Source organism: Netta rufina (genome assembly GCF_964035555.1).
Source record: "Netta rufina genome assembly, chromosome: 1".
Classification (NCBI taxonomy): Eukaryota; Metazoa; Chordata; class Aves; order Anseriformes; family Anatidae; genus Netta; species Netta rufina.
The window spans coordinates 165,128,724-165,152,915 of record NC_140123.1 but is presented as its reverse complement, the minus strand read 5'-3'; the positions used below and the strand labels follow the sequence as shown (position 1 = coordinate 165,152,915).

Below are 24,192 nucleotides of genomic sequence, written 5' to 3'. Positions count from 1 at the left end.
CAAGTAGGCAGTAGAACACAATGACCTTTTTAAATGAAGGGGTACAAATTCACATTTAATATAGTATACAATATAATCAATAATACAATAGCTACTACAAGCTTTACAATGTACAATTTGTTTTAATGGCTGATCTGTTCAGTGGTTTTAGGCAATAAACTATGTGCCAATAGGATGTTGTATTTTGAATGGTTTAGTGAAAATATAAAAGCTGTTTCTAACAAAAGCGATCTTCACTTAAGTACTTTTTTTTTGTTTTTAAAGGCCACTGAAATGTATAAAATGGTCTGACATGATGGTGTTATCAAATTAGATGCCTTCTCACATGGCAACAACAGTGCATATAAACATTAATGTGAGTGTAATGGGTTATGTTTTTCAAATGATTTAGTAACATTACTTTGGCTAGCACAACAGTTTTGGACAGCACTCAGATAAATACAGGTATGTGAAATGTAGTGAAGCAGTTATATTTATGCAATTTTTATTATGGTGAACACTATCAAATGAAAAAAAAAATGGGAAGAAAAGATAATAAAGTATTTTATATAGTTTAGACCTTTTGTAAAGATAGGGCTCCATACAATGTACAATGTCTAAATTCTTTATACCATAAAAATTAATGAACTTTGTTAAACACACTATTCTGGAGTAGCCTAATTTGCATTAACAGACATTTGCAATAGGGAAATATATTCAAGCATGCCACGTGGTGGTCTGAAAAATCAAACCAGTACACATTTATATATACAGCATCACTCAGTACCTGCTCAAATGAATGTGACGATTACAGGATCTAACATCTTTCACTACAAACTTTTTTTTTTTTTTAAAGTGACCAATAAAGGCAGAAAACAGGACTCTTAAAATAATTCTAGTTTCAACTGACTTTTAAAGCATTTTGTATAGGAAATAAATGCATATTGCACAAACAGTGAAAGCAAATGTTCCACCAAGCATCTCTGTTCCAGGTGGTTGGACAATACAACTCTAGGTAGCTACACAGTTATGTAATTTAAAAGGGTGTGTGGTCTCTGCAAATGGTAAAGCTGTGAAAACACTGTACAAGAAAATCTGGTACATGAATAATTAGAAGGGAAAAAAATCCAAACTTAAGATTTAAAGAAAAACTGAGTATAGAAAAAAACCTGGGAATTGTGGCACAACAAAAACATTATTGAGTAACTGTCTTCTGTGAGAGCTGAAAGCTTTTGTTGATGTAAAAGTGTTTATGTACAACTAAGGCTTACTGGTTAAATATCTGAGGCGTATCTGGCCTTGAACACTTTCCTTATTATGCTGTAGCTGTAAACAGGATTTCTCAGTCATTTTATCTTCTCAGCAGCTGCATTTTAACAGAAACAATGATCTTGATACAAAAAACACACAGGTAAGAGGGCGTTTTGGCAGGATATCTGAAAATGACAGTCTCCAAGGGATCTTCCCACACTTCCAGTGACTGCCATACTATGGTCCACTGGAGTTACTAGTGATGTGCAATACCGTTATTTGCTGCTGTAGTAAACCCTTTATTTCGAAAGTTTGCTTATAACTCTGATCAAGGCCCCATTTTCATCTTTTAGCCTCTGGTTGTCTGCCTTCAGGTCTGGTAGCATCTATCAAAAATGAAACACAATGGTTATTTGCAATTATACACTAAGTAAAAGCAACAAGACTAGACAAGCACTAGGGACAAAAATACTTAGTTGAGGTATTTTGGCAGTTACTGTCCCCCTTTGTATCAGCAGTTCAGAAATTTCTCACCTTTTAGCACAATACAGTTAGGAGCTCTAGATTAGGATTTTCATTTGCTTGGTCTAGATACATTAAAACCAAGTGGTGCAGATGAGCAGCCTCTCCACAAAAGCATTTACAGTAGCATAAGGAAAGCAATTAAATGCTCCAGATTTCAGTGCAGAACAAAAAATGTTAATTACTGACAATTTAAAGAGGCTTGTCTATACTGCACTTGCGCGGTTTCAAAACAACATGCTGTGGCTAATTAAATCTACCACTGTGCTCTTGGATGATTTCATCCTGATCAGATACCGTGTGATTCAGCTTATTAACGCATTGCCTTTATCTTCCAATCACTGCCAAACTTGTGTTCAAGCGCACATCCTATAATTTGAGATCACATCCCTGAATAGCATGGCTCACACAAGATCAGATATTGAAACACCAGGCTGCATACTCGGGCACACAAGTTAGAAGATGGCAAGTTAAGTTTGCCACAGGAGATGGGTGACACACAAGCACAAAAGCCGGAAGGCAGAAGCCAAGTGAGGTGAGAGTTGGACAGGATCAGACAGGAAAGGAGGACAAGTCAGTGCACAGAGGCTTGTACTGGTAGAACATAACTTGTCAGAGAAGCTAGAGGTAATTTCAGAAATTCTCAGTATCTGTGTTCACACACTGATAACAAACCACCTATAAAACTCATAGATGCATTATGTGTATGGTTTCGAGCAGCACATTCACACAGGAGCTATCAGCCTATTCTTGCAGTGTGGTTATTCAGTAACCTCAGGTCCAAGAGCATACAAGAGGTCTAAGTCCAACCGATGACCTATGTAACAACGGCTACAGAATTGTTCATGATGAAATTTCCTTGTCACTAGTGTTGTTTTTGCTTTATCCAAACAAAATTACATCTTTGACTCCATGATACTCAGGACATTATTATGGAATAGAAGGAACTGTGAAGTTTTAAAATGTGAGGTTAATTAACCATGTGTTACGCTAGAGGCTTCCTTTACACGTCTCCAAAGGATTCCTCAGATCCTCACAGAGTGGAACATGATGGTGCACTAGGGATAATTGAGGCTATAGGATCTCTAGTTTCTTTAACTGCAAATACCAGAGTATGTGAAATGAAGATTACACGATAACATAAGAGGAAAAACGATGGTCTCCACAGAATAATTCTGCTAACCTGGATTCCTACTCTATCTACTCACTGGAGTGGCTTAGGGCAAATCACCTAAACCGAGCTCTTCACAAGGAATCAAAGCACTTTAATTCTACAGCTTCCATTACAGTCAAGAGAAAGCTGTGCTTTGAACATAAAGTGCTGTAAAACACTGATTACTTTCAAAAACCACGTCAACATGTTTGAACTTGAGCAACACAAGTAATCATTTGCCATTTTTCAAACGTTATCTGTGCTTTCTACACTGTTAAATAGCCCATTATCACCACTTCTTATCACGTATATGCTATGAAGAGACATTAATTTACTTTTTGAAAAACTCACAGTGCAATGTGAAAAATCACACACACACGCAAAAACCCTGAGAGTAAGAGGAAATGATTTTGTGTTCTATGAGTTTGGACAGTTAAATTAATGCTGCTATCGACTCAGTGAAATAGTGCCTTCAGGAGGAAAAAAGCAAAAAGCTGTTCTATTATCCAAGGCAATTCTAATATATAGAGGGATCAAATGATTTGCACATTCTTCATTCTGACGCCTTGATTTTGTGATCTCAGGTCAGTGTCTTATCTTGACAGTGGAGAGGGTCTATTAGGAAAAGGAGGGCAAAAACTGGAGACTCCATCTAACCACCATACTGTGGGTTGAGATACGTATGCTATTGGTCATATGCAGGTAACAGGCAGGTGTGCCATGCATTTGTGCATGCACCTGTAATATTAGGATAAGCCTACGGTTGTTCTGATGTGTATATGCAAACAATGAAATAACCGTTTGTTTGGTAAAAGCAACCAACACCTTTCTTTCCTACTTTTCATTCTGTTACAGACTTCATACCAAAGATCCTGGGTGGAACCACAAAGCATTCATCTAGCTATGCACAAGGAAGCAAAGGAGTCTGACTTTGTTCTTGTTAATTGTGTATTTCTACAAGCGTCACCTTGTATGCCTTCCAGTGAAATCTCAAAGCAACTCCAGTTATTTCACAGTCCTCTTTCAGCTTAGTGACTAGGGAGCTACAGTCAATAATAAGTAATACAAACAGGCAGACACAGAAATTGATATATTTTCTGGTAAACGATTTTAACAAAAAAAAGCACTGTTCAAATTTAGAGCTTTAACATAATCCAGTACCATTACATGCCTGCAAATCTCTGTAGATTTTAATCCTGATTAAACTGATAGGTAGAATAAATATTAAGAAAATATTTTCTCCTTTGTTATGAGTCTGCTAAAGAATAGGGGAAGTCTGGCAGGAGACAAAAGGATTTGTAAGTAATAGGAGACTTATCAGAAAGTATAAGTTCAAGTAACATAAAATACTTATACTTCCCATCTATACTAATCCTGACATATAAATCCACATACTAAGCCCAGCCAAAGACATTATGCAATTTTCTTGGAGCAGTGCATTCCTATGGTACTCAGACTTCTTGTGAGGTGGTACCACATGCCTTTCATGTGCAGAGGCAGAAGAAAAAGCTTTTCATGAAATTCACTAAAATTACAATTACATACTTTGTAATTCAAATTTGCTTTTCACTAAATTGAGTAGCTTGCCTTGATGAGATTCTTGAATAAGATTACAAGTGCACTATCTGTATTGTATTATATTACTTATAAGTATTATACATAATAATACTCAAAATAATTATATTTTTTAATTATAATACTACTTTATAATACTAATTATTATATTACTTTTGCCTATCTTTATTATATAACTAGATACTAACTTCGCAGTACTGTAGCTGATCAAATAATTTTTCAATAATCACCTGATCTATGGAGCCAACTCAGTAGTAATGACTGTGTTTGCTGGAGGATTTAAGTCTGTACCTATAAAACAGCTTTGTAAATTAATATTAGAGAAAGCTCACGAGCTGTTAAGGTACCTGTTCAGATTAATCAGGCACACTGCTGTGGTTAAGCTACAATTGTAATGTCAAGCCTCGCTGCTGTATTTCCATTGCTTGTCTTTTGCTAGCCCAGATCCTCAAGCTCCACAATGATCTGCCTTTGAAAAATTCCCCTACAAAAAGGAATGCCAAATAGTTTAACATCCTGAAATGGCTTAACATAGATAAAGGAATGCCAGTACGAAAAAAAAGAAGATGGTATGGACGTGTGGCTGTGGACAGCAGTCACTAGGTTAAGCTCGGTTGTGTTGGAAACCCATGCTTAGCTGAAGCTGCTGTAAGACAAGCTGCCCCAAAGGAACAGCTCTCCCTTCTCCTGCAGCAATATGCTCCTGCTGCTTTCTGTGTGTTAGCTTGAGCAACACAGCCACGCTGGGGTGAGATGGATCAAGTCATAAAACTGATAAAGGGATTTCTTTTCAGCCAGGTCATTGAGCGGACTTGATTCACTCAGCAAGGGTTAACACAAGGGAACGCTCGGGAATGCAGGGCCTGGACCAAGAACAACCTTTCTATCTGCATCCTATTGTTAGGTGAACTTCAGGAAGACATAAAGCCAAAGGATAAACTTGCTATTTATTTCATACCTCTTAGTGGGGAAAACCTGAGATCTGACTCTGAGCAGAATGAAAAAAAGTGTATGCTCATCTCCTTGCTTCTAAGAGAGAAGGGGGGTAAGCAAAGGGAAGCAGGTTAGCATGAGCCACTGTGCAGAATAAAAAAATATTTTATTTTCATCTACAGATCTTAAAAGCTCACTGAAACGTCCACCCCATGTAGTTGTTATGTAAGAGGCGGAAGAAAGGCCAATAGATTTGGTCAATCTGTCAGTCTAGGCAGGGTATTTTTGTGTCTGTGTTTGTGTCGTCCTTGCATGATAAGATTTTGGTCCACGACTGGAATGCCTACATACACAGCAACATAACTCAGTAACCTTTGACTTAGTGCTAAAATTGGGTATTTTAAGCTTAGTCTGGATAAAAATACGGATTGTCCAGAACTTCACAGCAAGTTAGTATAGAAAATATCAACTGACTTGAAAGTCTGATATGTTCTAACAGACGACACCTTTGGTCCCCTCTAAACACTACATCAGACAAATTTAAGAAACTAAGTTGTTAATGCAACTGTTCAGAAATGCACAGTACTGCAACCGTTTCTCAAACTTTCTTTAGTTCTGACCAGATTTGTATCAGTTCTATGCATTTTAATTTTACTGCAATAAGAAAAGGTCACTTCTTAATTTCAATTTATTGGAAAACCAAAGACAAATCTATCAATTTGAGCATTTACTCAAACATCAAAACAGGGGAGTGACTTCGGTTTATCCTAGTGTGAACTCAACTCCTTTCAAATTGTTGCCAGGGTTTTAACATGTGAAAGGTCTCTCAAAATCCTTGCCAACTTAGCTTCAAGTGAAAAACGACAAGCTTCAGTGCTAGTATTGGCAATACCACACCATAACAATGTATCCATGACATCTCTATTCGATACACTAGACACCATGCTTTAGCCACACTTCCATAACCGAGCAGTAAGTCAGTTTTGAACACACAAGTGTTAATAGTAAAACTCTGCTCAAGCACAAACTTATTGTCAACACCTGCCTGGCTACACAAAGGAGAAGGAAGGAATTACAAGTCCACAGAACGCAGTTGCCTACAGGACCCTGACAGTTTGGCAATCACACGGGTCAAGGCCCTATTCTCAGTCACCAGTCGCTCATTTATGTGTTTCAAAGACTGAATCTGCTTTATTTGTTGCAGGTTCTGCAGGAATCAAAGAAATAGGAGTGAAAATGGGAAAAAAAAAAAAAAAAACAACAAACCAACACATATATTATGTTGAAAAGAACTAGAGATGAACGGAATTGAAAGAAAACTTAGAAGAGACAGTCTTGTTTAAAGTAGATAAATTGTTTTGAAAATAAAGTATCAAGCAAGTGGCACATTCCTGAAAAGCAATCTAAGAACCAGCAGTGATTAGCCACAGCTTTCCAAAACAGTTCAGAATACATTAACAATGAGAGTTATTCCTGGAATTCTTTACTTAACATCCCAATTGCACAAACTAAATCTCCTATTCAAAAGTCAGTAAATAATGATACGTTTAACATATACTTGTGCATGAGAGTGCAGCAAATGTCAGGAAGAGTATTAATCTTTAATTCAAAACCTTCACATATTGCATATTGAAAGTAAGCTTTTGACAAAGGCAAGATGTAAGCTTTTGAAAAAGGCCAACCATCCCTAACAGAATTGTAATCCCTAACAGGTTGGTGACAGAAACTCATATCCTGTCTTCCACTTTTAGAAATAATTATTTTCCTATGCCACAATTAGCTTTCTACATATTTCACTTCTAAAGACCTCTCCCCTCAGGGAACACTGTGTTCCCCTCCTTACAGGAAACTACCTTGGCTTGAATCCAAGGGAGCTACAGACATTGTGGTTGCCTTCTGTTTACTGCTGCTGGTCAGTCTCAACTGTATCAACAAACCTTACTGCAAGTATTTTAATGAAAAGGATTTGGAAGTTAATGCAGTTTTCAAGCACCAGAGGGAGCTCAAAAATGAGCTTTAAAGGAAACTTATTAATCACTGACAGCTATCAGATGTCAAAACAGTGGTACTGCTTTAAAATTATGGGGTACAAAAATGTTTTCTATTTCATCATGGTCCACTGGTTGTCTAGTTACAGTTTAATTTTATCAGTTTGGTTGCGTCTGTACAATATTATATCCAAAGTGAACCTGCAGGATTTCTCTGTCTTCTTAATTATATCAAAGAACTTAATGTTGATAAACCAGGGAATGAGAAAAATCATACCACAACTTTTATTATTCGGTGTATGTGGTAAATGGGACTTAGCTGTCAACATCTGAAATCTAAAATCTGCTGCTTTTTGTTAACTAAAAAATCATTACTCATTCTATACAAATGGAAGTTTTTCTTTTGATATTGATAACGTGCTGCCTAATACATAAATTAATGAGATAAAGTTTTTTGAGCAAAGCAACATTTAATACTTTACCTATGGAATTATCTATGCTTAATCTATGGAATTATACAATAACATTGTTTTTACATTATTAAAATATGAGAGTTTTGTATCAAAAACATAGATGGCAATTCTGTCTTGATTATATCAAAACATGTTTCACTGCAAACATCTCTGAATGCTTCTTGTCAGCCAATATGTTATAGAACTGTAAGCCTCAGCACCTTCCTAGAAAGTAAGTCGTACATGTATGACTGCTTATGCCAGGAAAACAGCTTCACTACAAACTAAATGAAATAAATGACTTTGAGATGTGGGTATAGTTTATTTTCTAATGAAATTATAGAGAGCAGTAATATTGCTAGACTAAGTGTTGTTTAATGCCAATGACATAATCATACAATGTGTTAACAACAGTTTAACAATACTTACTTTCAGTTCCTCTTCCATTTCAGATATCCTTCTTTCTAGAGCTCTTCTTTCCTAAATCAGAAAATGTCTGTTAATACTGAGCAATAACATTCTTTTTTAATTAATGATTGTAAATATTGTGAAAACTGTGAAATACTTCAAGTTTCAAAGATCATACAATCAGAAGCATAGTGTAGACAGGAAACTTGTGATGGCAGTGATATATAGAAAATATTTCAATATTGAATTTCAATAACTTAGGAGGAAGAGATATAAAAATTTACATCAAGTCCTATTTTGTAATATACCCCTTCCTTTACAAAAACTTAGACAGTTTGTAAGCACCGTTTGGAATTATTTTTCATAAGCTGGGTTTCCATAAAAGCTTAATATACAAGAAATGCAGAAAATGATCAGAAACAAACAAGAATATTAAAAGAAACAAGCACAAAAGCATAAGCTTTCATAGACAAGCAAACGTAGCTGAAAAATCTGCCTCAGCTCAGTGGGATCTGTCCACACTATAAACTGCAACGTAGTGTAGATGCAACCCAAACTTACGTTATGTGAGTTCAGCTGAGTACCAAGAAATCTAGCCACGTAAGACTACCTGCTTCCTGAGTAAATGTTTCCTGAATATTTTCTGCGTTTCTAGTATAGTATAGTTGGTAGGATTTATTTATTTTTTATTTTTTTTCCTTTTTACCTGAGAAGCAGGAGGAATTAGCCTTTGTCAAGAACTTCAGGTTGTTTTGATATCACTGATCGGAGTACCCAAGCTACTTGAAAGTTAGCTTAGGGTTTTCTATACTATGCTGCAGTCTGCAGTGCAGACACACTACCATATTTCTAGTTGATATTGTTTTGTTTAAACCTCATTTTCAACGCATCTGACAGATCAACAGCTAATGCAGTAGACTTCAGGGGTTTATAGCTTGCTTGCTTGCTTTCCTGTGTCAGACAATGCGGTGTGTCTCATGTAAAAGCAGCTGCGGTTATTCACTATTCTACATTCAGATCTTTCCAAAGTGTGAAAGGCAAAAGCAACAGATTATTGCAAAGTGTACATATGCATCTGCATACAATGGTGTTATGCAAACAGCAAGCAGCATTGACTGAGGTGTGTAAAACTTTGGTTAGATCATACCGCCCAGTAGATACTGACTCTTGCCGGTCACCTTTCAGATACAAATCATTTAATTTAGTTTAATCATAGTGCAGTTATTCCCCAACATTTTCCCATTTTAGAATACAACTTTAAAAGTTTACCAAAGTAACAGATTACTGCAGTTGTTAGTACTTAATGTACTTAACTACTTCAAGTTACTAATTTTCCTATAAGGATAAGAACTGATAGTAATGGCATAGTAAGTACCAGTGAGTTAACTGCAGTAAGCAAGTGACTAACAAAAAACCCACACCATCTTACATGACTTAGAACATTATTAGTTACCTACTGGTTTTGTAGGACTAAAAACCATTCGTCCTTTTGATGTATTTGCTTACCTAACGTGTTGAGGTTGTTTAAGAATAACTATTAGCAATAAAAAACAGTTAAGTAAAATCCTTATTTCATCAACTTTGCATACTTCACATAATACAAAGGAAACATTTAAATGGACTGGCCTAGATATAAGATTTGTTGCAAAAATATATAGTTCTAATTAGATGAAGCTATGTTTCCTGTTTTTCCTTTTTACTCTGCTAGGAAGTGGCTAAAGAAATGCCAACAAAAGAACACATCAGAGTTTCAGTAGGAAAATTTGCCAGTATTATCTGGTTAGTCCCTGGACTCAAAGATTAAGGCTTTCAAATGCCTATGCAGTGTAAAATCTTGTGATATACGTCACCATTTCTTTAATGTACACCAAGAGCATTTGTAGTTCTCAATATGAAAAAAAAGCACAAGCCAGTTTCTCATTTTATAAAAGACAACAGCTCATTTGTATGTTTTGAAGCAACCAGAAACCACAGTCTTGGTGCAGTGAGACTGAGGTACATGGATATACGCAGGTGAAAAACTGACCCCAGAGTTTTAAAATTAAGTAAACCCAGATATTTGTTTATTCAGTAATATAAAAAAAATAAGCTTTCCCCAAAACAAATTCCCAGGTGATGAATTCCAGATTTAGGAGAAATGGGTTAAACATATCTCCAATTCAGATCCATACTGAAATCTTGCAGTGTGAGTTGCATATGACCACGTCATGAAATTCTGCAAAGAGCTTTTAACATAGTTTTCAGAGTGACAAAAACTGTATTTTTGCCTATGTACTTATTTCTAGTCCTCAAATTAAAAGTGTTGACAAAGCATCATCAAATCACATCATGGAAACCAATAAAGGCTAAGTTCAAATAAAATTAAAAATCCGTATTTTCTAAATTTTGTCACAGTGAAATTCTAGGTTTAATAAATGTTCCTATCTTCCTTACTGAACAGGTATGCTTCAACTGGAAGATATCATAGTTCAAAGATGTCTTCAGTTGTTTTTTTTTTTTTTTTTTAATTATTTTTATTTTTATTTTTGTCCTCCCTTTTTCTCTGTGTACTTATATGAACATCTTTAATTTGGTATTTCATTTTACTGTAGTCTTATACTTGGAAAAGTGTATTTAGAAAAGCTCTATAGTTTGTTTTTACCTTTTACATTTATGTGGTTACTTCACACATAGATAGATGTTTTTACAATTATTCTTAAAGACCCGCCATCTGAACTGAATTTAGTCAGCTTATTTCTAGAGATCAGCTACTGGTAAGTATCAGCTGAGAATCTCACTTCAGTCACTTTCAAAGTGAAACCAGCTCCAGATTCTAACAAGGAAAATATACCCACAATTAAATTCCCATTTTAAATTCTTGTCTGAAAAGAGGTAAATTAAAAATAATAAGAATACAAGGAACATATCCTAAAATTCGTGTAAACCATGTTTCAGCCAGGCAGCATCGTCACTATTTTATCTTTTTACCTGCTAGCTTCGGTATTACTAACTTCAGAATGAGTAACATTTCAGAAAGACATTTCTGCTATTGTAATAAGTGTCTTTACAAGAAAAAGGTGCAAGAATTCCTAATGATAGCCAATTGATGCAACGGCCTATTTTGGAGAAAAAGTAGCACAGTAATTTAGAACTGAAATAATGTCAAGATGTACACTACAGAATATTCTGCAGTATAAAACCTGTATAGTAATGCATACAGCTAAATCTATGAAATAATTAAATGTCCACTTGTGTGGCCATGATAGCAAGCAAGAAACCAATTAAAGTTGCTAATGAAACTTTTCTGCTGATGAAATCACTGCCTACAGCAGGATGTCACAAAAACAAGAAGAAATAGGCACTAAAAGGCCACTGCAATTATCTGGCGAGATTATTAAGATAAAAATAATAGAACTTCAGGAAGTGCCTGAGAGCATTTCTGCATCTCCATGTCCTCTTGTAAAATCAAGCAAGGGTTTGTTTATTTACCAGATAGGTTTGCAGAACTGAAATGTGTTTTCTAAACCACAAATACTGGAAAATAAACATATAAGGCTAATAAATGTGAAGTTTACTAGGGATAAATAAATATATACCATATCACATATTACTGTCAAATTCCATTTAGTTTTCTTCCCACTGAAGTATCCAATGCGTCACTCCAGGGTTAGGGGAGGAGAAAGGTACATGTAACCAGGGACATAAAAAGAAGCCAGGACCACAACAGAAGAAACTGAGTTTTCTTTAAGTTTCTGCAAAACTTGGGATGAGCTTTAAGCTAACAGGAAACTACAGCTTAAAATTATCATGGGCACAACTTCTGAAATAATTCCTGCAGTCTATCTCACATGTGGATTTATTACACATCTCCTTTCCCTGTCAATTTAGGGCTGTCTCTCACCCTAATGCCCTTTTTCCCACGCTGCTCATTCATTTGCCTCCACTCCACCCCAATACAGTGTCATTTTCCCTCTGGAAAAGTTACAGTACAAGGAAAGAGACAGACTATGCTTAATTTTACATCATTAGCAGGTTTGAGGTCTGATGTCTGTGGGGTAGAAACAGCTACTTCATTACCAATAATAATTGGTAACACGACACACATGCCTCCGGAAAGCTCTGAGGAAATTAAAGTCTCTGAACGTTGGAAATGCATTAAAAGATGAGACGTTCTGAATCTGCTTAACTCTCTGGAGAGCCAACATTGTTTTGGATGAGATGGAACAAGCAGCAGAATCCTGGAGGGCAGTGAGGTTTAGAACTTGGTTATCACTAACCAACAGACAACCTGAAGGCATTTCTTAAGAGTAATTCCATCTCACAGTATCTCACATTCATTGCCACTTTGACACCTAAAATCCCCAAATCTTCTAAAAAATGAAAGTTGTAAGAAAGGCTATCCCACTAAAATACATCGAAGCCAGGGGTTGCAAAACAAACTAAAACAAAGTCTGTATTGGACTACTCAATAGGTATTTGGCAGAAACTCACCCTTTTCTCCATTTCCAAGAGTGATCTGTCAGCAAATCTTTCTTGTCTCTGAAACACAGAATTAATAGAGACATTGGTACTTGTTCTCAAACAATGTAAAACTGAAGAAAAGTAATACAAAAGGCATTTCAGCTAAGGGCAACTACTACTGTATACTGTCCAAAATATGTCTTCAAAAGCACTTTAAAATATGTTCATGGAAGTAACACTGAAATAAAAAAAGAATGAGCTGGTGTTATCATCGACTTCCTCTGTGACCATCCCTAAGTAATTTAATCTTACGTAGCCTTTGGCAAATAGGAGCAATATAGTATATCTATCTAAAAGCTTTACAAAACAAATATCTTTTTAAATGCACTGTACTGATATTTACAGGTTGCATATGGGAGACAGTGAAATACATACGCAGGTAAATTGTGGCAAATGTGATCTGAGAAAGGGGAACATTCTTTCTACAGCAATTTAAGAAGAATTTCACTTTTGTGTACATATATAATATTACTGTATGCAGCACTGTTATCTGAGAGCAGTTACCTGTAAGTGAAGTGCACTATTTGCTCTTCAGTTCTAAGATAAGGCTATCTAACCAGTCAGGAAGAACTGGCAGGTTATGCCAATCTGCCAGCAGGTTTATGGATTAATTAATCAAATCAGACTGACAGTTTGAAAATAGGCTTAACAGTGTAGAAAGCGTTTATCCCTACCCTGCAAAGAAGTTCCACATACATGTTGGCAAGAACCACCAGTACTTAAATAAGCAGGAGATGGTCTCACACATTTTGTTCACAGCTGAGGACCAGAATCCTGTGCTCTTTTTTCTTTAGAAACAGAGAGGTACTCTTCTTCACTCCCATCTTTGAATAAGAAACAAAGCTGATGCCTAGTAAATAGCAACCCATATACTGGGGTGCTTCTAGTTTGCTATCTACTTGTCAGCAAAGTACGGGCCTTTTGTTTTATACAAACCTGAGTGGTCTTCTCCAACTGTAGTTTAAGATCTGTAAGTTCCATGTTGGTATCATGTAACTGTGCTTTCAGCTTTTCGTTTTCAGCTAGAATCTGTTCATAAAGCTAAGAAAAAATATTCATTTAATAAGAATCATGACATTAGCTGAACATTTTAAAACCTGTGTCTGAGCTGCCTGTAAAATGAAGAAATACATTAATAGTCTGAGAAGTAAAAATCAGTTACAGAGTTTAAAAATATTTAGAATTAGCAACTATAAAGAACTGCTACCAGACATTTATAGAGAAAAGCAACTTTGCACAGGGAGCACACAACTTACCTTCCATATCACAGATTAGACACTATGGTAAACCTTTTTTTTCTTAACAAACTCCTCCTCTATTTTGAACCAAGATCTAAATAAATTTCTGTATTATATGTTTATAAGCTACCTAAGATCAAATATAGGATTTCATGCATGTATAAAGCAGTTTTAATAATACAAATAACTACAAAAACAATCTGATAGCATTTGTCATAAAAATACACATTTTGGCTCCTTAGGTTTTCTCCTTTGCATTTGAACTTTTGCACTTCGAACTCCTTAGAACTTTTTTTCAGTGCAAAAGCCATAAACTGTTCTGTAATGTATGTATTCCCCCACTGCAATGGTTCCTCTGCTCCTCCATTAAGCTGAGTTGCTCTAAGCAGCATTTGTGAAATAACATGAGATTATTTCCAAGTTATGAAAAAAATATGAAAAACGTTAATCAAACATTACTTTCACACCAAAATCACTGGATCAGATACCTTCTTAAAATCAGTGCTATCTTCTTTTTCTAGTCTACTGCAGTAAGGTTTTCGATCTTCAAGGTAACTTTGTGACCCAGATCGCCCCTGTGCTGAATCATAACGATCACCGGAAGACACGCTGAGTGATCCTGTATCGTATCTGTAAAAGAAAAGTTATTATTTTTCTTTGCTTTTGTACTCAAACTGAGTCTACTCACTGTATCAGACATTGCGAGTGCACCATTACCCAACTGAACACAACCACTTGCAATAACATATTTTAGGTAAGCTGCTGCATACTAATTTAATGCAAATTAAACTTTGACATTCCCTCCATATTCTTCAGTATACTTCAAGATTCTCTGAGTGAAAATGTTTTAAAACTGCCCACCATGCCAAGTAAATACCTACCTTTTATGCTGAGAAATTTTAAAAATTAAATTAAAATATTTAATTCAAATAAATATTTAAACGTTTTAAAGGATTTTATGCTGGTTTAGATATTTTACTTCTTTATTTTTGAAGACCTATTCTTAAAAATGTATCATAGAATACTGAGGAAGGGACCCACAGGGACGACTGAGTCCAACTTCTGGCAAGGATTACTTTAATTGCAGTACTACTTTAAATGTAAATTTTAAGTGCCACTAATGCCTTTTGAAATTCAACCCAACTCAATACTGAGGTAAAGCTGAATTTGTACATAAACAAATTTAAATGAGAATATGTGACTAAAAAATGTAAAAAATTTAAATTAATTTACTTAAATCACACATACCTTGAAAGGCTATCGCTCTGAGGTTGGGAAGGGTAAAAAGAGAGAAAAAGAATAGATCAAATTAGTAATTTATTTAAATAAAATATATAACAATCTGTAAACAAGCATAACTCAACAATTATGTTACAGCGCACATGCTATCCAGTAGTATTGTCAAGTTGCAATGTTGTTGTCTGGAACAGAAGAGAAGCATGTGCTAGAAATGTGTTTGCCAAAATGTGGTTTACGAGGATATTAGCATTACACTTTAAAATTTTGGACTGTCCTTAACGTAACAACCAGTTCAGCAGTTGGTGCATTCTGCAACTTGACCCCCAGCTGGGGGACCCTGTTCTCTGAATTCCCTATTCCTCTTCTTCTTCTGTAACAATAGCAATAATGTTTTTGAAAGGTCAACATAATAATGACTTCAGCTTACAATAATAATGTAAAATAAGCTACCAGATCATTGCGTCAACATACGTCAATGGGAAACTAGCTGCTATACCAACTACATAAGGAAGCACTTACTAGACTAGATCTAAATTATGTAATTTCATTTTTTATATTAATTAATTAATTCATTACAGGTGCATCCACAGGCAGATAGTACATTCACTTTACTTGATGAGTGAAATTTAATTAAAAGTGATGACTTAAGACTGAGGGAGTGTCCTCAAAGCATTACATCACTCACATAAGCCTTTTTCCCCTCTGGGTGGTCAATACATATTCATCATTTATTCTGATTTTTATACTAATCTTGAGTGAAGACATTTCACTCAAGAAACTCCACTGTATATTCCCCTGGATATCCTCCAATGATGTTCACCTGGCAGTGGCTGGAGCTTTCTCCTGTGCTTGTTTTTTGGGGGTAGTGGAGTGGAGTTTTTTTTTTTTTTTTTTTTTTTTTTTATCCTACATTGAGGAAAATAGTCACATTCTCCATAACACACTCAATTTCCCCTTTGACACCTTGAAGTGGATTTACTACACATGGTTTATCAAAAGTATGTGCAGCAGACAAACAACTCCTATCAAAATATTGTTATTTTCTGTAAGGGCATGAATAATTCTGAAAACTTAGGAGATTTTTGTAGAAAACATTGCAGTTAGGTGTCACATAGCTACGCCTGGTTAGTTTTTAAGCTACTGGCCACAACATTTTTAACTTCCACCTAAGTATGAATCATATGTTGCATATCTAAAGATTAAGATCCATATGAGATTACCGAATATCACTCCATAATTGATGACCTACAGAAACCTTTTTCCCACTGCTTACTCCTTCCTTCTCACCTTAACAAAACAGAGGATCCTTTGTCCACAAATACTTTATGTTTTCTCTTTTTACCTTGAAGGGACACCATACGAACAAAAACACTAAGCCTTTTACCCTTTAGCTAATGTGATGACACCACTCCTGCATTATTCCTTAACAAAGAGGGTTCTAAAAGCTGTTTTTCCTTGCTTCTAGTGGGCTCCCCATGATGTCATGGGAATGTGAAAGCCTCATGGATCTCCACTAACCTGCTGCTGTACAGCTTCCCAAATGGAAAGGCAAGTTATTAAGTCACACACGGAACATTTTGCAAACAGAACTTTCCAGCTCTGCAGAGGAAGACCACAGGAGCTAGTGACATAAGACAGTCCTGGAGACAGGGAAGCAACGACCCAGCCCATTCCCATTCTCCCGGCTGAGATCTGGAAACTGAGCAGCAGGGCCAGGACTCCGTGACCATCAGGAAAGTGTACGTCAGCAGTTTGCATTTCCTGAAAGCTGTGAAGCCCTGCTGCTGGGCTTCAAGCAGCATCCAGCCCCCAGAGCTCATGAGGAGAGGAGCACGTTTCTCAAGCACATGCCTGTTCTTTCCCTCACTTGTCACAAAATATGTTTTTTTGAGGAGTGGTGTTTTATCTTTATTTTATTTTTTTTCCCCTTTGATTTCTCTTAGTTCATTCACAATTTTTCACAGTTTATTTTTTTACTTTTTTGTTCTTTTAATTGGAACTCTAAGTCTATGGATTTTGCGTAAAGTTGGTTTGAAGACAAATGAGACCAACACTGCTATATATCTCTGCACATACAAATTACATGAGATGGGTGCTCTTAACACATTCACAGAACTGAGCAGACTGTGACAGCTGAAGTTACATAAAGCAGCACCCAAGGAGTAAGGAAAAATGAAAGTGTGTATGTATCCTCATCTACACCAGCTGACTTGACACTAACCGTAAGCTATCAGTTTATACAGACCATAAGAGGGTCCTTCCCCTCAAACCCACTGTATTTGAAAATGTACACTGGGCTTCCAGACATATGTCACATTTTGGTGAGGTTAGGATAATTTCTAGTAATGGAAATAAAATATTAATTTTACGAATTGTCTACACTGGGTGAATCAGTACTTGTATAAAACTGCCACAGCCAAGAAACTAAGAAACAAGGTCTGAGTACAATGTATAACCAGTGCTAGTAATGCCAGTTTCTCATGTTTATTCCCGCAGCAGAGCTAATGACATTCATTATTCTAATATTGCTATCTTTCAACCTTCAGAAGTCACATATCTGATTCCATATTAAATAAAATTTAAGTTAATTTAATTATAAACTAACCACTGTTGTAGTGACTATTTAAATTTGTAATTATTTTTAAATACATCATCTCAGGGTAGATTTTAGTTTCGCTGTTTTAATGTGTTTTTTTATGCTGCCCCCAACACTTCTATAGGTATCTTTCTGCGTGTAGTTCAGGTGCACTCCAAGCTTCAATGCTAATGAAAACAGGACAAACTGATAACAGAAGTTGTACAATTTGTATCACTGTCAATTGATATCTGTCTTTTGCCCACTTCTAAGCAGATCAGTTCTCTAACAGATCATGTTCCCATTCTCATCTCCTGCCCAAGTACAAGCTATTTCTCCTTCACCACACATATTCCATATTCTTTCCCCTGCAAATATTCATACCACGAAAAGCTTAACTGTCAAATACCCTTGATTTCGTGTGCTTGAATTCTACTCCAAATTTCCTCATCTCCTAGAAGTTACTGGCTTCTTTTCCATTCATAATCTCTTACTGTGCCACGGGGGCACCGTTTCCAGTAACAGAAGACATACTTCCATGAACAAAAGATGGCTAGAATGGAAAGGAATGGCAAGGTGGCTCACTGAGAAAAAAGCAGCAATTAGGGGAATAAAATTTTAAAAAGCACAGCAAACACCACTTTCCACATCATCACAAGACTTGGCAACTCTGTTATACCTTAAGTCTTTTTGACTGTCTGGTCAGCATTCCACTAATAATAAATCAGATTTCAATATTCATATTTGAGCTATTTTTGCTTCAGGACAAATAGCTAGCCCAAATAACTTCAAAAAGCAAAGAAATCTTGCGAATCTTAATCCACAGATGAAGTTCAACTCAAAGTAAAATCTAATTATCAAAAAGGAAGAGATCATACTAATTCCTGAAGACTACATCAACAGAACTTAAATCAGTTATCTAAACACATCTTCCCCTTCAGCCAGCCAAGAAAGAGAGCTGTTCAGGCATGTTTGACAATAATGTGAGCTGTTCCACAGATCACTTTGGTATGTACGTTCAAAGCTGTGCTTTATGGAAATTTATTACTGAACTATGTTCTGGTAAAATTGTTTTTTCACCTTCCTGGAAATTTGTTGTGCTTTTCAAAAATAGCTCTTCTTCAGTGACATAACAAATGCCTACATTGGTTAAGACTGAGCAATCCTTTACTTTCTGTTGTTCCCTATTCACTAAATTCAGGTCAGATTTACCCACGCGTAAAAGGTCTATACCTATTTCTGGCACACTGGCTACCAACAGCATGGTTCCTAATTCCTATCTCTTTCTGTCCCCAGAGTTCAGACATAACTGTTCCTAGAAACCAAAAGTTAGAACAAGCTGGTGCAAGTAACGTTCTCCATTTCCCAAGAATGCTACACTGGTAAAACGTATCTGTCTACAAAAACAAGTTATTTTTTCACAGTCTCAATTTCAGAATGAAATCCATGAGATGAGTGTTGGACTATAAAAGCAAAAATGTAACTGAAAAAGAGGCTTCACTGGAACAGTTTGTTATATAAAATCCCTCAGCTGCCAAAATGATCTGCAGACTTGCTTATATTTGAACTGCCTTCCTACAACGTAAGATTATCCTTCTTAGAGGAACAACAATTTCCTGTAAGTAACATGTCATTTGTTTTGCAAAAAATTTTTCATCTCTTAGCCTAAACAAAATTTCATTACAGCAGCCTCCAACTGTCATAGTGCTAGCAAAATCTGACTTCATTTTAATAGTTCTCCTTTTTGTTCTCCTTTAATGATCAACTGAAATGTCAAAGGTAGTTCTGTATAGGGAACAAGAAAGCACAAACTGAAATCTTGTAAGACAGTTCTTTCAAAGACCTCAGAAATGAAAAGCATAAGCATTTGTCAAGTTCCTTAAAGATTTCAGGCTAGAAATTATTTTGTCTAAGGCCCTTTAGTTTTCGTTGTAGCATGTGCAAGGCTTGTTTTTGACCTCCTCTAAATTCCTGAGTTACCGCCAAAGCTCTTCAAAGTTTATAGTTGCCATCTTCTACTTCTGGCTTGTAGCTTCAACAAGTAAAAAAACCAACAGCAGCACCACATAAGGGAGTAACAGAGAATTTCAGTCTTTCCAAAGACTTCTGTTTTCTGAGTAGTGCATCAAATATTCAGTACAATTTAAAAAGCATAAATATTTTCTAAATGTTAGCCTCCCTTTATAATTCTAATTTATTCCATCTCTTTCCTTCTCTCAAAAATGAAAAGGATTTATAGCCAAATAATCACGCATTTTCTACAATAAAACATGCAAGATTTGTGTCAATTGTAAGTGGATTTAGCGACTGCAAAAAGAAAAGTGGAATTGATGTAGAATCAAAAAATACATTTTTTTTTTGTCATAGAATTGGGAACAGATTGCCATTAGAATGCTTGAAGTCTATTCCACTTCTTTTTTTCTAGAGGCAGCAAAATACTGTACTGTAAAAAGTTAGTTATTTAGTTCTTTGTTTATAATTGAAAAACTCTAAATAGCTGTTCATCAAAGAGAGGAAACTACTTGAAATCTACATAATGTTTTAAAGCTCTGATAAGCTGTTTTGCGCCTGATTTACCATTATTTCACTGTAGTTTTATCTAAGTCTAATTCTATTACAACGACTGCATTCTACCAGAACAAGTTTCTAGAGAATAGAATATGAAATAACTACAGATCTAATAATTAGAGATCTGACAACAGCTACTGGTGGGAGGAGAGGAAACAGGACTAAGTATTTATGTTAACATGACAGTGGAATCAAAAATAGAGCAAAACAAAAGGGAACAGAACGAATCAACATCTAAACCAGTTAAGGAAATGTAATGGAAGCTTTTACATCACTCGAGTTTTATTACTCAATAATGACCCTGATTCCCTAGTGTGTTACTCCAGGCATTAGGTCAAAAGAAATACATTCTGCTACACCATTTTATAGTATAGCTTAAGTTGCTACTTACTTTTTAAGCCCACTTTATCCCACTCTCATGCATCATTTTATAAGGATTTTTTGCATCAAATAAAGCCATACTGTTTGCCACTGACTTTTTAACAAAACTAACCATACTGAATTAGGATGTTCAGAAATCTTTTTTCTTCAACACAGAAATAAGGTGCATTGTGCTCTTTAACTTTCTAAGCTTTCTCATATTAACATTTTCTCACATTAGATGTTAATTACATTATCAACACCACTTTTTAATTTAAAAAGGTTCTATTGTGTATTTGTCAGAGGACATCATTCCACTGAAAATAACAGAGCAGATGAAACAAAGATATTTGCATGGTAGAATCTGAAAACTCACTCCAGTTACTTGCTGCAACATGTCCCTGACCTATATGTCAGAAATTTCACCAAGACCTTCTGGGTTTAGTACCCAGAAATGTACTCTACATAATCAGAATGGAAGAGAAAAAGACAGTTTTACCTGTTGTTAACATATTAAAATTGTTATAAAATTCTGTAGTTCATATGTATACTAGAAGACAAGATTTTCACTATAAATCTGCAAAGGAAATGGCACTGAAACACAGAATCAAATTATGACTAAGAAAGCACTCATAAGGACTTCATCATATACACTACTTTATTTGAATCCAACTGCACTGAAAGTTTTACAATTAGGATATATGTTATTAAGTTAGCATTTTTTTTGTAATTACCTGAGTTTCTTTCTTATTTGTTCCTTCTTCTGAATCAGACTGGTGCTCCTGATCATTTTCATCACTCTGGTGAAAGAGGAGGGATAAGGAAAACAGTTAAGCTGTTGAAAGCTTTCTGAGAATTTAATGTGTTCTGTATTTTTAATATCAAAAGCTAAGAGTAGTAGAATTCTACCTATCCAAAATATACAGAGCATATCTGGGATGTAAAATGAAAATTCTCAAACAAGCACTTGCTTTCAGTACCAGCAGAGGAAACACAGCTTTGCATTTTGCATTTGCACAGAAAAATCTTTTACAAAATTATATGCTGTTCCTATGACAAAGAAAAGGGAAAGGTAATCTGCTGAAACACTGGCGATATTCCTTCTAATTCGACAACAGTTCTTTCAGCTTTAAGTACATAGCTACTTGTAACATGCCAGATAATGAGCCTCATTCTTATAGCTTTGGTATGCATGCAATAGGAAAGAATTGTTCAATTTTTTTTATTTTTTTTTTTTTAAGATTATGATTAATTCCTATTACATTAAGGTTATTACAGTATTCTAGATTTTTTTTAACCATTATCAGCATAACTTAGACTTGATTTTGAATTTGCTCCTGAAAGCTTCACAATGGAGAAACAGAATGAACGAGTACCATTTTCTCCAGAACAAGTTAGTGAAATACTCTATTATTCTAAATGGTTCTCCATGTTAAGAATGCACTATAAGCATTCCATATTGCTACAAACTATGGCTATAAATCAGCAGTAGCTGATTGATGGTAGTTTGTCTTTTACTTACATCTTGAGTCCAAAAAGAAACTCCTGTAGATCGTCGTTTTTCTCTTGGTCGCCGCCTTTCCCGTATAGATTTAGGTTGTGACTTATCTTCTTCCTTTTCTTCCTCTTTTTTGCCCCCTTCTGTTAATGACAACTTTCTTGTTCATTTGAGACAATCTGATTTTCTGAAAATCTACTGAAATTTTCTCAGTCTCTAAAATGCTTAAAATTAATATTTTTACCTGAAATAAATTCGCTACAAACCTCACCACAGGGTTTGCTGTAATACGCATTCCTCAGAACATAGCTCTAAAATAAATACCATTCCAATTGTTGAACAACAATCGCAAAATACTAATTCCACCTAAACAGTTACGTAAACAAAATGCTTCAGTGTAACAGTAACACACCATAAATTGCACATAAAATTCGATTTTCAAAACTTTCACATAATAATTCATTAACATTTGTGTCAGTAGTTATATAAAAGTACAAAGGATAAGATAGTTCCTTATCATCCTTCAAACAAGATTTTTTTGCTTACATCAAAAATTCCTTATTAAAAATATATGTTTTAAACGTTTGTTAAGTCCTCCTTAGTGTCCCCTTTCTCGTTAGTCTTCTTCATTTTCCCATCTAAGGAATAATAAAATCAGACCTCAAAGACCTATAACTCTGTAATACAGATTTCCTTTTTCTTTAAAAGAAATGCAATTGCAGTTCAAAACTGACCTAATACCTCAGAATTGTGTTTGGTGTCCCACAAGTAACTTGCACAAAAAAGAGAATTAAACAAACCTGCCCAAACAGAAGTTATTTACCTGTTAGGTAGTTTGTTCAGTTTGCTATTCCTTTATGAGAAAGAAACCACAGAGTTGAGTTCAAATCACAGCATCCCTACTAACTTAACTGTATCATCACTGCTTTTCAGAGGTAAATGAATTTTTCAGCATGAAGCAAGAATTAAACAAAGAAGAAAGAAATACAAGTATTCATGCTGAACACCGACCTTTCCTAGTAATTGATGATTTACCTTTGAGCTTTCAGACAGTAATGTATTTCTCCTCCTAAAATCATAATTTGAAAAAAAAAACTGCTGTAGCTAATATTTACTTTTTTTTTTTTTTTTTCCATAGAACAGTCTAGAAAGAGTTTCCTAAAGTAAGCATGTAGTACTGAAAATTTTTATTACAAATTTCAGTTCATGTTAGGACGGAGGGGAACAAAATCAGAAATCTTATCACTGAAGCTTAGTACTAACAACTTGTTCAGAAAATACCAATATAGAGAACAAGGTGATACTGATGCATAGTTCATGGAGATTTGATCAATGGATCATCTAATCTGAGCCTCTGTATAACAAAATTATCAATTTCAATCAGTAATCCTATATCTAATCAATAATTTGAATTAATATATTTCTCCCAGCTTAACAGTGCCGCACCTCTGAGAGAGAACAGGGATCACAATGTATGTCAACAGCTTCATCCTTTGACAGGCAACTGATCAGGTACAGTATTTTTAAAGAATTATAGCAGATGATTCATATTTGAATAAAACTCTAGGCAAAAAATCTGTGACATCAAGGAAAAGCACCTTTCTGATCCCTGAATCGAGCATCTCATCTTCAGTGTAAAATTATATAAACCGGTTAGATATTAGTGTGGTTGCACATATGCACATATAATACATATTATGAACTAACACCACACTACCACCAGAAGTATCTCTTTCTCTCCTGTTTTCAGATGCTCATGAAACCATGAAAGCATCGTTTCATTCCCTCACTGTAAGACTAACCCTCCTCTCCAATTAGTTAGCAATTATTTAATCAAGTAAAATTCCTCCTCGATATCTGCACGTTTAAACTCTGAAGCGTGATATTCTGTTACAGTTGCTGTGTGAAAGCAGAAATGAACCCAGACTCACACACCGTAAGACTGAAAAACAC

General features: G+C 35.4%; 1 protein-coding gene across 7 annotated transcripts in view; it reads right to left on the bottom strand.

The window, feature by feature from the left end:
* PPP1R12A (protein phosphatase 1 regulatory subunit 12A) overlaps positions 1-24,192 on the bottom strand; it is a 124,253-nt gene continuing 100,061 nt past the window's right edge. For 5 of the 7 annotated variants that reach the window (XM_084305960.1, XM_084305963.1, XM_084305962.1 and 2 more), the window contains 2 exons: positions 22,264-22,382; positions 21,324-21,541 (listed from right to left, as the gene is read on the bottom strand). In XM_084305960.1, the coding sequence (XP_084162086.1) occupies positions 21,449-21,541; positions 22,264-22,382 (212 nt within the window). In that variant the 3' untranslated portion in view covers positions 21,324-21,448. The other 2 variants (XM_084305965.1, XM_084305966.1) reach the window with 2 other exon arrangements.